At 38.9% G+C, this 17,450-nt stretch overlaps 1 protein-coding gene across 2 annotated transcripts in view; it reads right to left on the reverse strand.

Moving 5' to 3' along the window:
- The window catches only part of ELP3 (elongator acetyltransferase complex subunit 3), a 109,407-nt gene that overhangs the window by 55,507 nt on the left and 36,450 nt on the right, over positions 1–17,450 (reverse strand). For both annotated transcript variants that reach the window (XM_007192723.2, XM_007192724.2), the window contains one exon: positions 2,621–2,782. In XM_007192723.2, coding sequence (XP_007192785.2) covers positions 2,621–2,782 — 162 coding nt within the window. The remainder of the gene's footprint in view (positions 1–2,620; positions 2,783–17,450) is intronic.

Raw genomic sequence — 17,450 nt, forward strand, 5'->3', positions numbered from 1 at the left:
CTGAGAAGGCCTGGAAAAAAATAATTTTACTTCTGAGATATTTCTCAGAAATTCCCTTATGCACTTACTCTGACAGTAAGTTCTGACAGTAAGTGACTGAGGTCACAGGAGTTAATATACACTAAAATTATTTGATTTAGCATCATCGGCCAAAATAAGCTTGCTAATGTAAATATCTAGGTTAAAAACAAGAATAATGAGCTCAAAACCATGCAGGAGCAGCATCTTGTTATGCTCTTTCCTTTAAAAATCTTTTAACAAATAATTTCATTTGGAGAAAGAAAGGGAGGGAGGGAGAGAGGGGGAGGGGGGAAGAGAGAGAGAGAGAGAGACAGAGAGAGAGGGAGAGAGAGAGATACATCTATATACAAAGTAGATTTCACTCTGGTGGGTTGGAGGGCCCTAAAAAAAAATTAAGAAGAGAGAATTATTTAGTGACAAGTCAGAATCATTTGGGGCCAGCTGTATAAATCATTTTAACATTCTAGTGCCATATTCAAGTAAGAAGCAAGCCCTAATAATAGTTTGGGGCTACTAAAGACCGAAGCCCTGTATCAATCCTTTCACCACCTAGCCATTCCCATTCACCACCAAAAAATCCTACAAACCATGGACTCCTTCCCACTCTCTGAAGGTTCCCATCCATTTCCATGGCTTCCATCTCTAATCTCTTTTTGTTAATGACTTCTCAATCTATATGACTGGGCCAGGCCTCTCTTCTGACACCATGCCCAAATATCCAATACTCTAATGCTGCACTGTACAATATTAGAGTCATGAGGCACATGTGGTTATTCAAGTTTATCTTTAAATTAATTCAGATGAAAAATTCAATTCCTCGGTTGTGCTATCACAGTGGACAGTGCGGGTACAGAACATTTCAGTCACTGCAGAATGTTCTGCTGGACAGCCCCCCTCTAAAGCAAACCTTCAACCGGTTGTCCCACAAGTATCTAAAACTTAGTTTATCCAAAATGAAACTCATCTTCCCTCCAAGCCTCTCTATTTCCCATTCTCTCTTACCCTCATTCCCACTCCCCCACCAAACACTGCTTTTCAGGACATCACTTCCTGCTTAAATTACCGCAGCAGCCTCTGAACTCACCTTCCTTCTAGCTTGGTCTTAGTCCACTCTCACACTGTGATCCCCAGGACTTCCCTGGTGGTCCAGTGGTAAAGAATCCGCCTTCCAATGCAGGGGACGCGGGTGCAATCCCTGGTCAGGGAACTGAGATCCCACATGCTGCACGGCAGCTGGGCCCGTGCGCCTCAACTAGAGCCCGCATGCCTCAAACTACAGAGCCCGTGCGCCCTGGAGCCCGCGCCACAACTAGAGAAGAGAAAACCTGCACGCCACAAATAGAGAGGAGCCCGCGCACCACAACGAGGAGCCCGCGTGCTGCAACTGAGACCCGACGCAGCCAAAAATAAATAAAATAAAATAAAATAAAATGCAGATATGCCTTGATTACAAGTTAGCTTGCAGCCTGGCCTTGGATTAAAGCCCAAACTTGCTGGGCTGACTTCTAAGGCGCCCCATGATCTGGCCAACCTGCTGACCCTTTCAGCCTCACCTCTTACCACGCTCCTACCTCACGCTCCACACTCCCACCAAATGAAACCACTCCAATTTCCCAAAATGTGCCGTGTGCTCCTATCCTCAGGAGCTTGCTCGTACTCTCCTTTCTGCCTGAAAAAATCTTCCTCTTCCCCACTTGACTAACTCAGACTCTTCCAGAGACTCTTTCCACCCACAAGGTACCTCTCTGGCATAGCCCTGGTTACTGCAGCAGCCCTACCAGCATTCCCGGTTCAAGCCTTCCCCGACAAGACCGCATCCTATGCAGGCTGATCTTTCTCACGCTTGATATCCATCTGACTCTTCCTGTGTGCAAAATATTTAATAGACCTCTATTACCTAAAGGGAAGCATCCGCCCTCGTTAGCCTGGCACTCTTCCTGGTTGTTGCTAAGATACTGACCCATGTGTTTCCCTAGTTTCCCTTGACTTCCTTCTCCGAGCACAACCCTCCACCATGTCTATCCAAATCCTATTAAAGTGAAGTAGCCTTTAAGATCCAGCTCAACACACACTTACTCCCTGAAGCCTGCCTTTATTTCTGGAGGGAAGAGAACTTCATATGGCTCTATCAACCCTTATTTCTTTCCTTCCTTAGACTCCCAAATTTCTCCAAGTTTATACCCATCACCTCACCAGCCTTTCTTTCTCTACCCTACCAACTGGCATTTGCTTCACCAAAACCAACCTCTTAAATCTCACACTAGTTTCCTTCTTGTTCAAACCCTTTTCTTTGTTCCTATTCTCCTTGGCCTTCTCTCATGCTTTGAACTACTAACCCTGAGCCCTGCCCTCTGCTTTCCACATGGGAAAGGCTATTTATCACAAGAACTGGAAGAGAGATGAGCATGTTTATAGACTACTGGAAAAAAGCCAGTAAAGAGAGACTGAAAATCAAGGAGGGAGGAGATGGAACTAAGAGCACAGACAGAAGAACGAATACGAGGAATACCTAGACCTCTCCCTGTCAGATGGGTAGTAACACAGATCCAGTCGGTGGGGGAAAAGGAAGGCTTGTGCAAGATCATCTGCACCGTCTTACCGGTTGGTATCTCTGGCCACATCCTCATAGACACTCTGCACCCCAATCTCCAGCCTTGTGCAGCCATAGGTCAACATATCACTTAAATGCCGCTTCATGCAATAATCTGGTCTGGTCTCAATAGTAATTCCGATGCACTTTGTGAGGCTTCTCTCAGAATATCTGTAGAGTAAAATCGAAAAGTAAACAACTTGCCAAAGTTTTAGGACATTTGTTCTCATTTAAAGGATGTCTTCTTCTTGTCCTCCCGGCTCTAACCCAGTGGTTAAGAGCGTGGGCTCGGACTTCCCTGGTTGCGCAGTGGTTAAGAATCTGCCTGCCAATGCAGGAGACACGGGTTCGAACCCTGGTCCGGGAAGATCCCACATGCCGCGGAGCAACTAAGCCCGTGCACCTCAACTACTGAGCCTGCGCTCTAGAGCCCACGAGCCACAACTACTGAAGCCCATGTGCCTAGAGCCCGTGCTCCGCAACAAGAGAAGCCACTGCAATAAGAAGCCCGCACACCGCAACGAAGAGTAGCCCCCGCTCACAGCAACTAGAAAAAGCCCACACGCAGCAACGAAGACCCAATTCAGCCAAAAATAAATAAGTAAAATAAATAAATTTTTAAAAATAGTTAAGAAAAAAAAAAAAAGAGCGTGGGCTCTGGAGCCAGACTGTCTGAGTTCAAATCCTAACTATGCAAACAGGAAAGTTACTAACCTCCCTGTGCTTCGGTTTCATTATCTGCAAAATGAGGATAAGAGTCGCTATACCTCATGGGACTGACGTGACTGAGCCGTCACAAAGTAATGTGATCATCACCATTATCGTTATTATTCTCCTGCAGTGCGCTGCAACCATAATCTCCTTGAAAGCAGGGATTTCAACTGTGAAAACCCTAATTTTCAATTCCTAGCAACGATTTTTCATGGAAGTGAAAACCATCTGCATTATTTATTTTCCACTCCATATTTTAGAGTTATGGTAAATAAAAGAAAACAAACGAGGGGGGAGGGGAGGGTATGCATAATGATCATAGGAGTAATTCAGATGAAATGTCTTCTATACCCACAAGTCTTTTTGTCAAGTCTATTAATCTTAGCAACAACTTACAAAATTAGGAATCATTTTTCTCCTTCACTAAAACCAGATATCAGAGTAGTGAGTACCACTTTAAATTTATTTATTTATTTATTTTATTTATTTTGGCTGCGTTGGGTCTTCGTTGCTGCGTGCGGGCTTCCTCTAGTTGTGGCGAGCGGGGGCTGCTCTTCGTTGCAGTGTGCGGGCTTCTCATTGCGGTGGCTTCTCTTGTTGTGGAGCATGGGCTCCTGACGCATGGGCCTCAGTAGTTGTGGCTCGCGGGCTCTAGAGCGCAGGCTCAGTAGTTGTGGCACACGGGCTTAGCTGCTCCGCGGCATGTGGGATCTTCCCGGACCAGGGCTCAAACCCATGTCCCCTGCATTGGCAGGCAGATTCTCAACCACTGCGCCACCAGGGAAGACCATGAGTACCACTTTAGATTCAAGCTAGAATCTAGAAGAGGCAAATGACTTGCTAAGTGGTCTGCTGATGCGATGGAATAGGAACCATTACCTACAGAGGCCACTGCGGCCAAGCACGGCACTATATACTCCACATGCACTGAATGCTCCCGTTAGCTCTATGAAGTATGTCTTATTATCCCCATTTTACAGATAAAGAAACTGAAGTTCCTAAAGTGATTAAATACTTTGTCCAAGGGTACAGAGCTCATAAAATCCAAGTCAGGATTTGAAGGTAGGTCTGCCTGACTTCAAAACTCCTGCTCTGTGTTTCACTCTATCACATGGCTTGGACAGTTCAGCATGGGACATCAGATCTGTCCTCTCTTCAACTTCTCCTAGAACGAAATAATTCTTCTCAGTGCACCCTTCTACAACTTTCTCAATTCTTCGGGCAGGGTGAGGGAAGCCTTTTTTTGCCACTTAATTTCCTTCTTTCCAAAGAAGTTCATAGCTTTTTTCTTGAAAAATAAAAATCATAAAATTTCCATAGTTTTGTAACTACTGTTCTCCTTTAAGTTCATTCATTCATAATTGTCAATAAAACTGACTTATCTAATTTAATAATAATTATTAAGAAGGTTACGAATCACTGAACTGAAGGACTGATTCTGAAGTCTTTCACTCTAGACGTTCAAAGTCTTTACACTATTACCCTATTCCTAAGGTTTTATATAGGATTACTAGAGGCAGCAAGAACCAAAGGGAAACAACTAGTTTATAGTTACTAAACGATGAATCATAAGACAAAAAAGGGCACAGATCTTATCAAATCTTGCTTCTGACAGCTAGCTTCTCTGAAACAATCAGATCAGAAAGTCTCACGCCTCTCAAATAGGTGGGTCCCAAGGCATGCAGAATACATGTAACTCACATTCTTCGAATACCAATTACTGTGTTTGGAGAAAACCATTGTTTTAAAAAATTAAGGGACTTCCCTGGTGGTCCAGTGGTTAGGAATCTGCCTTCCAGTTCAGGGGACGTGGGTTTGATCCTTGGTTGGGGGAATTAAGATCCCACATGCCGCGGGGCAACTAAGCCCGCGCACCACAACTACTGAGCCTGCGCGCTCTGGAGCCTGTGCCCCACAACTAGAGGGAAGCCTGTGCGCCACAACAAAAAAGATCCTCTGTGCCGCAACGAGGATCTTGCATACTGCAGCCAAGACCCGACACAGCCAAATAAAATAAATAAATAAATATTTTTAAAAAAATTAAAAAAAAGAAAACACTAACGTATTATGGAGAAAGCATATTGCATGACAGCTGAAAAAAACCAGAAAGCAGAAAACTCTAAGTTTTGAGTATATTTAACAAAGTAAGTGAGAACATTTTACAGTCAGGCATTCCAAAATTGTATCATAAAACCTCTCCATTCACTCATATTTTTATAAAACCCACAGTATTTCCTCGGACTTCCCTGGTGGTCCAGTGGTTAAGACTCCATGTTCCCAATGCTGGGGGCATGGGTTCAACCCCTGGTCAGGGAACAAAGATCCTACGTGCTGCAAGGCACAGCCAATAAATAAATAAGTAAACACAAACAAACAAACAAAACAAAAAAACAACCCACAGTATTTCCTAAAAGGATGCCATTAAGTTATCAGCAAAGTTGGCAGCACAACAGTACCTTGCATTACTAAAACTAGAGGACAGGCAACTGCACAGATGGGAATTCATCTAGAGGAAAGAGAAATTCACTAGCTAATCTCTATTGCACAGATCATCAAAGGCCCAAGCAAGACTGATAGAGAAAGCTGCTGCGAGGATGATAAGGTCTCTTCATAAGTAGTTAGAATGTAGTACAGGACACAGAGGCAAACCTTATTCGCAAACAATAATTTAACTCTATTTCAAAAGTGTCTTTCCTCTTGGGGAAAATGTCATTACCTTTTGCAGGAGCAGAAACGGAGGAACAAAAAATAACTCAAGTTTTTAAACGCCAATATTTTCTATTTACCACTATCTTTCTTTCAGAATTGTATTTTCATCTGAAAAGCAATTAAGCAGAAATTCCTATCAAATTTGAGCAAAAATAATGGAGTATTTTCTAAAGAACAGAATATAAGGTCATCTTATACAGTATAAGATCATTTTTTAAAGGATTTTTGTTAATGCTATATTTAGTTCTACATATCACTAATTCTTGCCTCTTCATTAAAGAGAGATGTAAAGGTATCAATATGATTGGTTTTTCAAAATATTGCAAATATGTTCATAAAGGCTGTCAACTAATCTAAGCAAAATATCTGAGCTGGCATTTTATGGCCTGCTATAACCCGCCACACTGTTTAGACAGCCATCCGACAGTGTGGCTCTCCTTTACTACCGAGTTCAACTACCATACAGTTGGGGAGCGGGGAAAGGCAGACTTGTTAAATTCTTGGGCGTTTACGAAATGTACCAAATTTTCCAACCCTGATCATGAGCTTCTAAGAGACAAAGCCAGGACTTGTACCCAGGTCTTCTGATTCCAATTCCACTTCTCTTTTTGTGGCATTATAGGGTCATTTTAAATAAGCCTAAACGTCACCACTGTGGGGCTATGCTGACTCCTACACGTTTCTGTACGCCATAGGACTGGCACCAACTATAAAAGATGCTAATGTTCTCTGTGAAGCATAACTTAAGCCAATAACTTATGCTGACAGCATTTTTTTTAACTGGGGGGCTGGGGCTGGGAGGGGGGTGGGAGATGGGACAATAACCTGGGAATATAAAAGCAAATAAAAACCAAACGCTACCCAGACTTCAAAACAAAGCTCAAATACATTTCTCCTGCCATGACATCTTCCCAGCGCCTCTCAGTAACTCCGCGCTCTCATTCCTGAAGTACCTTGCCCATACTCTGAATGGAGTTTGTCTTGTTATTTGTGGCTATGTCTGTCTATCCACCTAGACAGGAAGCTCCTGGAAGGCAGTAGGCTTGTATACATTTAGAGGTAAGGGCTTCAGCACTAAAAACTCTCCTTCAATATAAAAATTACAAATATGAAGAATGAGTAAATGAATGAGGCATAACCGAAGACATAGGAGGTCTCTCTCTACTCCCATAGCAGCCTCTAGCTAATTCTACTGGTTACCTTTCCTCTTGCAAATAGTTAACCCTAAAAGTTGCTTAACACTAGGCCAGGTAATCTACAGAAAGTAAAGATACAGTAGTTCTCGTCCCAGAGATGCTCAACAGTCTAGCTGTAGGGATAAGACACACAGCTAAAGCCAAGAACCACTTAAGAACAAAGAGCCAGAAGTGGCAGATATATAACTGGATAGAAATGATTTCTTGGAAAGCATACTTCTACTTCTGGAAGGAAGAAAGTGACCTATAAAAGTGACATCTATTGTTATTACTTACTGTCCCTTCACACTAAGGTCCCAACCAGGGGGACACTGAAGAAAGACGATGTGAAGGTCTCTTTATTATCTTCTGTAAACGGTTTCTGATTCACTCCAAGAAGGCTGTGGCATCAAAGAACACTTCTGATTACTATTAATCTCCCGAAGTCCTCTCTAAAACCTCTGTCATTAATTAAGTTGGATGTGTCTTACTTTAGATTTCCTGTGTCAAATCTCACTAGAGGTCTAAGCCCAAATTTCTGAGAGTTTTATGGACCCTTTCCTACATGGACATCCCTCTATCTCAAACTCAACCTGCTCAAACCAAATCACAACGTAAATATTTGTAATATGTAGATGAAATATTGATTTTCATTAATCACAATGTACAAACTCTCTTTTGCATCTGTAGTCTCAAAATGAGTAAGGAGAATTTATAAACTTCTTTGGACAGCCAAAGGTTTTTTTGACTTGCCAAATAACATCTGGGGTGATTGGTGTAATTCCTCAGTAGTACCACAGAACACATGCTTTTTTTTTGGGGGGGGCAGGGTGGTGCGGGGGCTATAATCATATCTGGAAAATATCTCAAAAAAATTTTATGTTCTGTATAATGCAGTGCTAGCGATATTCCAAACTTAAGAATGACTGAGTTGAATGTTTGAGAATTTAAAAATAACTATCTTTTTCCTTCTGAGATGGTGGTCAAGTTTGCTTCCTGAATATTGGCAGTTACGTCAAGAGGGTCTACAACATAAGGTTCTGCCTAACACAAACTGAGGAAACAGCCAGGAACAGAAGTTCAATTTTTAAATGAGTACAACCTATGAAAAACTCACCCGGTAACATAGCTTAGAGAGTAATCAGGGACCTTTGGTCCCTTATCATGCTAGTTGACAAGGTTTAAGATATATGAAAAACAACCCTTAACAGTTTCGGTTTTGATTCTTTCAGTAGCCGACAAGAATGCTACCATTTTATACTCCTAATCAGACAGCTGAAGAGCCAACAGCAATGTACTATGAATAGAAAAAAACAATCATGGTTATTACACATTCTTTTAATATTCTATTCACATTCAAATTTAAGGGCTATATACATAAATGCATTATAGAAAAGTTGTCATTGTCCGAAAGTGACTGCTAGATGAAAAATAACCTTCAAGCACATCTTTTAGATAAAAATTCCCATTCCAATAGAAATCTTCAAAGCATACAACGTCACAGAAAGAAGTGACTTTAGAAATAATATAGTCTGCCTCCTCATTAATAATGTAAGATAACAAAAGAAATAAGTCTGGAACCTAATTCTTAATGCACAGTTCTTCCCACTGCACTCATTTAACAATGTTTTTTAAGTACAGTAAGTCCCCTACATACAAATGAGTTCCATTCCGAGAGCACATTCATAAGTCCAATTTGTTCGTAAGTCCAACAAAATTAGCCTAGGTACCCAACTTTTACAGATAATGCCAGACACGTGAACTAACTTACGTGACTGAACTTGCAAACACACGTTCAAATCTTTGAAAATTCGCAACTTGAAGGTTCGTATGTAGGGGACTTACTATACCTTCTCTCCTCAAGGAATTGTGTTAGATGTGACAGACTCTCTCTCTCTCAAGAATACATTCCCTATTAAAGGATATAGAAAAAATGTATTGCACAGAATTAGACAATAATGGTATTCAGTAAAACCATTACTCTTGGCTACTGAAAACCAAAGTGAGGGAGTGACTAAATTGGTAGATGCAAATATTAATGGTATCTAATGTTAACAGATTAAACATTCCAATTAAAAGGCAGACATTGTCAAAATGGAAAAAAAAACAAGACCCAACTACTGTAGACTTCCATAAAACTGCCAACTAGACTGTTAAAAGAAACAGTTTCAATACAGAGACACATATGGGTGGAAAGTAAATGGATGGAAAAAGATACTACATAGGGAAAACAGTAAGTATGTAAAAGCTGTAATGGCTAATTTAACATCAAAAAAAGGAAACTTCAAGACCAGAAATAAAGGACATTTCATAATGATAAAAAGGTAACTTCATATTGATAAAAAGTTCATACACCAGGAAAACATATCAATCATAAATGTGCATATCCCTCAAGCAGATCTTCAAAATAAATGAAGTAAAAACTAATATAACTAAAAGGAGAAATAGATAATTCTTCAATCATAGTTGGATATTTTAATCTCTCTTTCTCTCTTTGCAACTGATAGAACTACACAGAAAAAAAACAAAACAAACCAACCCCAAGACAAGGACCAACTGAACAACACTATCTACCACTCTGACTGAATTGATATTTATAGAACATTACATCCAACAACTGCAGAATACACATTCTATCAAATATACATAGTTTGTTCACCAAGATGGACCATATATGCTGAGCCACAAAATAAGCCTCAATTAAAAAACTTTAAGAAATTGAAATTGTATAGAATAGACCCTCTCTGACCAATATGGAATTAAATTAGAAATCAATGACATTAAGAAATCAAGAGGGCTTCCCTGGTGGTGCAGTGGTTGGGAGTCTGCCTGCCAATGCAGGGGACACGGGTTCGAGCCCTGGTCTGGGAGGATCCCACATGCCGCGGAGCAACTAGGCCCGTGAGCCACAACTACTGAGCCTGCACATCTGGAGCCTGTGTTCCACAAGAGAGGCCGCGATAGTGAGAGGCCCGCGCACCGCGATGAAGAGTGGCCCCCACTTGCCGCAACTAGAGAAAGCCCTCGCACAGAAACAAAGACCCAACACAGCCAAAAATTAATTAAAAAAAATAGAATCTAGGCAATAAAATAAAGTCTAACCTTTAAAAAAAAAAAAAAAAAAGAGCAATATAAAAAAAAAAAAAGAAATCAAGAAAAACTCCAAGTTTTGGGAAATTTAGAAATTAAACAATCCATTTGTATATAATCCATGGGTCAAAATACAAACAATTTTAGGAAACATTTTGAACTGAATAATAATTAAAATACAACATATTAAAATTTGTGGGATTCAGCCAAAGCAGTGCTTAGGGGAAAACTTTAAAGCTTTAAATACTTACATTAGAAAAGAAGAAAGGTCTATAGTGATAAGTTTCTATACCTTACTTAAGCATAGAAAGAGTAAAGGAAATCCAAAGCAAGTAGAAGATGATAATAAAAATAAAAGCAGAAATATATTAAGTAGAGGACATAAACAAAACCAAAGGTTAGTTCTTTACAAAGAGCAACAAAATTGATAAACCTTAACTAGACTAATAAAGAAAAAAAAGAGAGAACAGAGGTAATCAATATCAGGATTGAAGGAGGGATGGATCACTAACATCCTACAGGCATTAAAAACAAAATAAGGGAACATTATGAACAACTTAATACCAAAAAGTTTGACAATTTGGATAAATCAAATTCCTTGGAAAATATAATTTACCAAAACGGACACAGAAGAAACAGAAAATTTGAATATCCCTTTATCTATTAAAGGAATTGAATTAATCATCTAAGACCCTCCCATAAAGAAACTCCAGTCTTGGATAGTTTTACTGTTGAGTTCTAGCAAACACTTACAGAAGAAATAATATTCATCTTACATGAACTCTTTCAGAAAATAGAGGAGGAAACACTTCATAAGTTGTTTTATAGGGCCGGCATAACACTAAAACCAAAACCTGACAAGGAAGTTACATAAAAGGAAATCACAGACTGCCATCCCTCAAGAACAAAATCCTTTACAAAGTCTTAGAAAGGTGAATCCAGTGATATATAAAAAGAAAAATACATTTTGACCAAATAGGGTTTATCTTAGGAATGCAAGGTTAGTTTAACATTAAAAGATCAATCAAAGTGATACATATTATCAGAATAAAGGAGGAAAATCATATGATCATTTAAATACAGACAAAGAAATCATTAGACAAATGAGTTAATGATAAAAAACTCTTAGCAAAATTCTTCAATCTGATAAAGGTATCTACAAAAAAAACTCACAAGTAACACTGTACTTAACACTGCAATATTAAATGTTTTCCCTGTATTATTGGGAATAAGACAGAGAGACTCACTCTCACCACTTCTATTTAACACTGTACAGAATGTCCTAGCTGTTGCAATAACGCAAGAAAAAGAAAAGCATGCAAATCCAAAAGGAAAAATTAAAACTCATTGTATTTGCAGATTATACGATTGGTGTTGAAGAAAATCCCAGCAAATTTACAAAAACAACTTTTAGAACTAAGTAGTGAATTTATAGTAAGGTCATATGATATAAGGTTAATATACAAAAATCAACCATGTATCTAGATACTAGCTGCAAACAATTTGAAAATACAATTTTTAAAAATTTCATTTAATATAGCATCAACAAAATACTTTGAAATAAATTTAACAAAAAGCTTACAAAATATCCAAACTGAAGATTGCTAAGAGAAATTAGAAAACACTTAAGGAAACTAGGAGATAGACTATGTTCATAAACTGGAAAACAATATTGTTAAATGGTAGTTTTCTCAAAATTGTGCTATAGTTTAAAAACAATCCCAATCCTATCACACTTTTTATTTTTATTTACTCATTTTTTTAAACATCTTTACTGGAATATAATTGTTTTACAATGCTGTGTTAGTTTCTGCTGTATAACAAAGTGAATCAGTTATATGTATACTTACATCCCCATATCCCCTCCCTCTTGCGCCTCCCTCCCACTCCCCCATTCCACCCTGCTAGGTGATCACAAAGCACCGAGCTGATCTCCCTGTGCTATGCAGCTGCTTCCTACTAGCTATTTTACATTTGGTAGTGTATATATGTCAATGCTACTCTTTCACTTCATCCCAGCTTACCCTTCCCCCTCCCCGTGTCCTCCAGTTCATTCTCTACATCTGCATCTTTATTCCTGTCCTACCCCTAGGTTCATCAGAACCCTTTTTTTTCTTTTTAGATTCCATATATATGTGTTAGCATACAACATTTGTTTTTCTCTTTCTGACTTACTTCACTCTGTATGACAGACTCTAGGTCCATCCACCTCACTACAAATAACTCAATTTCATTTTTTTGTATAGCTGAGTAATATTCCATTGTATATACGTGCCACATCTTCTTTATCCATTCATCTGTCGATGGACACTTAGGTTGCTTCCATATCCTGGCTATTGTAAATAGAGCTGCAATGAACATTGTGGGACATGACTCTTTTTGAATTACGGTTTTCTCAGGGTATATGCCCAGTAGTGGGACTGCTGGGTCATATGGTAGTTCTATTTGTAGTTTTTTAAGGAACCTCCATACTGTTTTCCATAGTGGCTGTATCAATTTACATTCCCACCAACAGTGCCAAGAGGGTTCCCTTTTCTCCACACCCTCTCCAGCATTTATTGTTTGTAGATTTTTTGATGATGGCCATTCTAACTAGTGTGAGATGATACCTCATTGTAGTTTTGATTTGCATTTGTCTAATGATTAATGATGTCGAGCATTCTTTCATGTCTTTGTTGGCAATCTGTACATCTTTGGAGAAATGTCTATTTAGGTCTTCTGCCCATTTTTGGATTGGGTTGCTTGTTTTTTTGATATTGAGCTGCATGAGCTGCTTGTATATTTTGCAGATGAATCCTTTGTCAGTTGCTTCATTTGCAAATATTTTCTTCCATTCTGAGGGTTGTCTTTTCATCTTGTTTATGGTTACCTTTGCTGTGCAAAAGCATTTAAGTTTCATTAGGTCCCATGTGTTTATTTTTGCTTTTATTTCCATTCCTCTAGGAGGTGGGTCAAAAAGGATCTTGCTGTGATTTATGTCAAAGTGTTCTCTATGTTTTCCTCTAAGAGTTTTATAGTGTCTGGCCTTACATTTAGGTCTTTAATCCAGTTTGAGTTTATTTTTGTATATGGTGTTAGGGAGTGTTCTAATTTCATTCTTTTACATGTAGTTGTCCAGTTTTCCCAGCACCACTTATTGAACAGGCTGTCTTTTCTCCATTGTATATTCTTGCCTCCTTTGTCAAAGATACAGTGACCATACGTGCGTGGGTTTATCTCTGGGCTTTCTATCCTGTTCCATTGATCTATATTTCTGTTTTTGTGCCAGTACCATACTGTCTTTTTTTTTTAACATCTTTATTGGAGTATAATTGCTTTACAATGTTGTGTTAGTTTCTGCTGTATAACAAAGTGAATCAGCTATATGTATACATATATCCTCATATCCCCTCCCTCTTGCATCTCCCTCCAACCCATACTGTCTTGATTACTGTAGCTTTGTAGTATAGTCTGAAGTCAGGGAGTCTGATTCCTCCAGCTCTGTTTTTCTTTCTCAAGATTGCTTTTGCTGTTCGGGGTCTTTTGTGTTTCCATACAAACAGTAAAATTTTTTGTTCTAGTTCTGTGAAAAATGCCATTGGTAGCTTGACAGGGATTGCACTGAATCTGTAGATTGCTTTGGGTAGTACAGTCATTTTCACAATGTTGATTCTTCCAATCCAGGAACATGGTATATCTCTCCATCTGTCTGTATCGTCTTTAATTTCTTTCATCAGTGTCTTATAGTTGTCTGCAAACAGGTGTTTTGTCTCCTTAGGAAGATTTATTCCTAGGTATTTTATTCTTTTTGTTGCAATGGTAAATGGGACTGTTTCTTTAATTTCTCTTACAGATTTTTCATCGTTAGTGTATAGGAATGCAAGAGATTTCTGTGCATTAATTTTGTATCCTGCTACTTTACCAAATTCACTGATTAGCTCTAGTAGTTTTCTGGTAGCATCTTTAGGATTCTCTATGTATAGTATCATGTCATCTGTAAACAGTGACAGTTTTACATCTTCTTTTCCGATTTGGATTCCTTTTATTTCTTTTTCTTCTGAGTGCTGTGGCTAAAACTTCCAAAACTATGTTGAATAACAGCAGTGATAGTGGGCAACCTTGTCTTGTTCCTGATCTTTGAGGAAATGGTTTCAGTTTTTCACCATTGAGAACTATGTTGGCTGTGGGTTTGTCATATATGGCCTTTATTATGTTGAGGCAGGTTCCCTCTATGCCCGCTTTCTGGAGAGTGTTTATCATAAATAATTTTATCATTGAATTTTGTCGAAAGCTTTTTCTGCATCTAATGAGATGATCATATGGTTTTTATCCTTCAGTTTGTTAATATGGATATCACACTTTATAATAGAAATTGACAAGCATAAACTTTATATAGAAAGGCAAAGAACCTAAAATATCCAAAGCAATCTTGAAAAACAATGACAGAGTTAGAAGACTTATACTACTTCAAGGTATACTATAAAACTACAATAATCAGGACTGTGGTACTGGCATAAAGACAAAAACACATCAACGGAACAGAAGTGAGTACAGTCCCAAATTTATATAGCCAATTGATTTTTTTAAAAATTAATTTATTTTATTTTATTTATTTTTGGCTGCACAGGGTCTTTGTTGCTGCGTGTGGGTTTTCTCTAGTTGCAGTGAGCGGGGACTACTCTTCGTTGCAGTGCGCTGGCCTCTCATTGCGGTGGCTTCTCTCGTTGCGGAGTATGGGCTCTAGGCGCACGGGCTTCAGTAGCTGTGGCTTGCAAGCTCTAGAGCGCAGGCTCAGTAGTTGTGGTGCACGGGCTTAGTTGCTCCACGGCAGGTGGGATCTTCTGGGACCAGGGCTTGAACCCATGTCCCTGCACTGGCAGGCGGATTCTTAACCACTGCGCCACCAGGGAAGCCCTAGCCAATTGATTTTTGACAAAGGTGCCAATACAATCTATATAGGAAAGGGAAGTTTTAAAACAAGTAATGTTGAAACAATAAGGTATGTATATGGAAAAAAAGAAACCTTGACTCTTACCTCACACTATATGTAAAATATTAAATCAAGATGGATCATAAGCCTACGTATGAAAGCTAAAACTATAACTAGAAGAGAACACAGGAAAATATCTTTTTGCCTTGTGAGTAGGCAAAGGTTTGTGAGAGATAATACAAAAAGCAGTAATTATGAAAGAAAAAATTGCTAAATTAGACTTTACCAAAACAAAATACTCTGCTCAAATATATTAACATAATGAACAGTCAAGCCACAGACTGGGTTTTCATATTTGTAAAATATAGATCTAACAAAGGACTAGAATCCAGGATGTATAATACCCCAATAAAAAATAGGCAAAAGATTTTAACACACACTTCACAAAGGAAATATATATAGAAAGCATAAGCACATAATAAAGTGCTCAACATCATTAGTCATCAGAAAAATGCAAATTAAAACCACAGTTAAACCCACAACACACCCACTAGAATGGCTAAACTTACAAAGACTGACAACACCTTATGCTGGTGGGATGTGGAACAAATGAACACTCATACATTACTGGTAGGAGTAAAAATGGTACAACCACTTTGGGAAAATGTCTGGCAGTTTTAAAACTAAACATATGATGTAGCAATTCCACTTCCAGTTATTACCCAAGAGAAATAAATACATATACTCACAAAAAGACTTATATAAGTATGTTCACTGAAGTTTTATCATAATAGCTACAAACTGGAAACAGCCCAGCTATCCAACAACAGAATGGATAAACAAACTGTGCTCTATGCATACAACGGAATCCTACCCAGCACTAAAACGGTAACGGCTACTGAAATACCCAACATGGATGAATCTCTAAATATAACGCTCGGTGAAAGACGCCTTACACTAAAGAGTATATGCTATATGGTTCCATTGATATGATGTTTTAGAACAGGCAAAACTAATCTATAAAAGGGAAAAAATGAGAAGACTGGCTGCTTCTGGGAGGTGCAGGTGAGGACTTACGGGGAGGAGACAGGAGGAAACTTTCTGGGATGATGGTAATGTTCTATATCTTAGTATGCTTTTGTTGCACAGGTATATGCATTTGTTAGAACTCATCGAAGAGTACCCATAAGACCTGTGCATTTCACAGTATGTAAATTTACTTGAAAAGAAAATATTACAAACAGTGAACTAGCTAATGATGTGCAAATGCACGTATTTGGGGAGAAGTGTACCGAAGTCTGCAGCCTGCTTTGAAATGCATTAAAATAAATAAATAAATAAATAAATAAAAAGAAGGAGTGATGGATGGACAGAGGAATGGCTAGTTGGATAAGTATGTGATAAAGCAAACACTGTAGAACCTAGGTGACAGGTATGTGATGTTCACTGGAAATTTGTTTGTTTCAAATAAAATGTTGGAAGAAAAACAACTAATATCACCTCTTTTTATGATGACTAAGATTGTATCCTAGGTTGGAATGCCAATGTTAAGGATCCTGGTCACCATCTATGAAAATCTGATTACCAAAGAAGTAAAAGTGATCAACCATATAAAGTGAGGGGCGGGGATGGGGAGGCTATTAGAGCCAAAGCCCAGACATCCAGGAGGTTCTGAGGCCTGCCAGAAATAAGGCCAGGGCAGCAAGGCAGGAGACAGCCACTTTCAGGCCTTCTTAGGTTGCTTTGCTTTCTTGATTCCTCTGCAAGTCTATGAAATTATCTTCCAGGCCTGGGACCCAGCATTACCTAGCACTCTAGCTTTTCCAAGACAGAGGACATAGTTGGAGGATTTAAAGTCATTGATGGAGGGGGAAAAAAAGAGGAAGCAACAGAACTGAATTAAAAATTCCACAGGGAGAAGGTATGACTCACCTACTTCTTGGTGGGTAACTACCCTTTTAAATTGCATCTTGTGAAAACAGCCAAGGAGCATTAAAAATTGAATGCAAAACTGCTTCTGGGCAAGGCTGATTAAAAAAGAATCAAACTATTTTAAAAGGTTGTTTTGAGATATTTGGCAACATTTGCATTCTGGTGAACGGGTGACTCAGATCCCACTGCCGGTCCTTTTCACCTCCAGAGCTATGATTTTTAGAGGATGATAGTCACCAGTAACTGATGCTCTCTGGAGATTACTGCGGTCTCAGTCTAGCTGATAGTAATGAGTGATTATCACTTTGCTTGA

The sequence above is a fragment of the Balaenoptera acutorostrata genome, chromosome 6 (genome assembly GCF_949987535.1).
Source record: "Balaenoptera acutorostrata chromosome 6, mBalAcu1.1, whole genome shotgun sequence".
In the NCBI taxonomy this organism is placed as follows: domain Eukaryota; kingdom Metazoa; phylum Chordata; class Mammalia; order Artiodactyla; family Balaenopteridae; genus Balaenoptera; species Balaenoptera acutorostrata.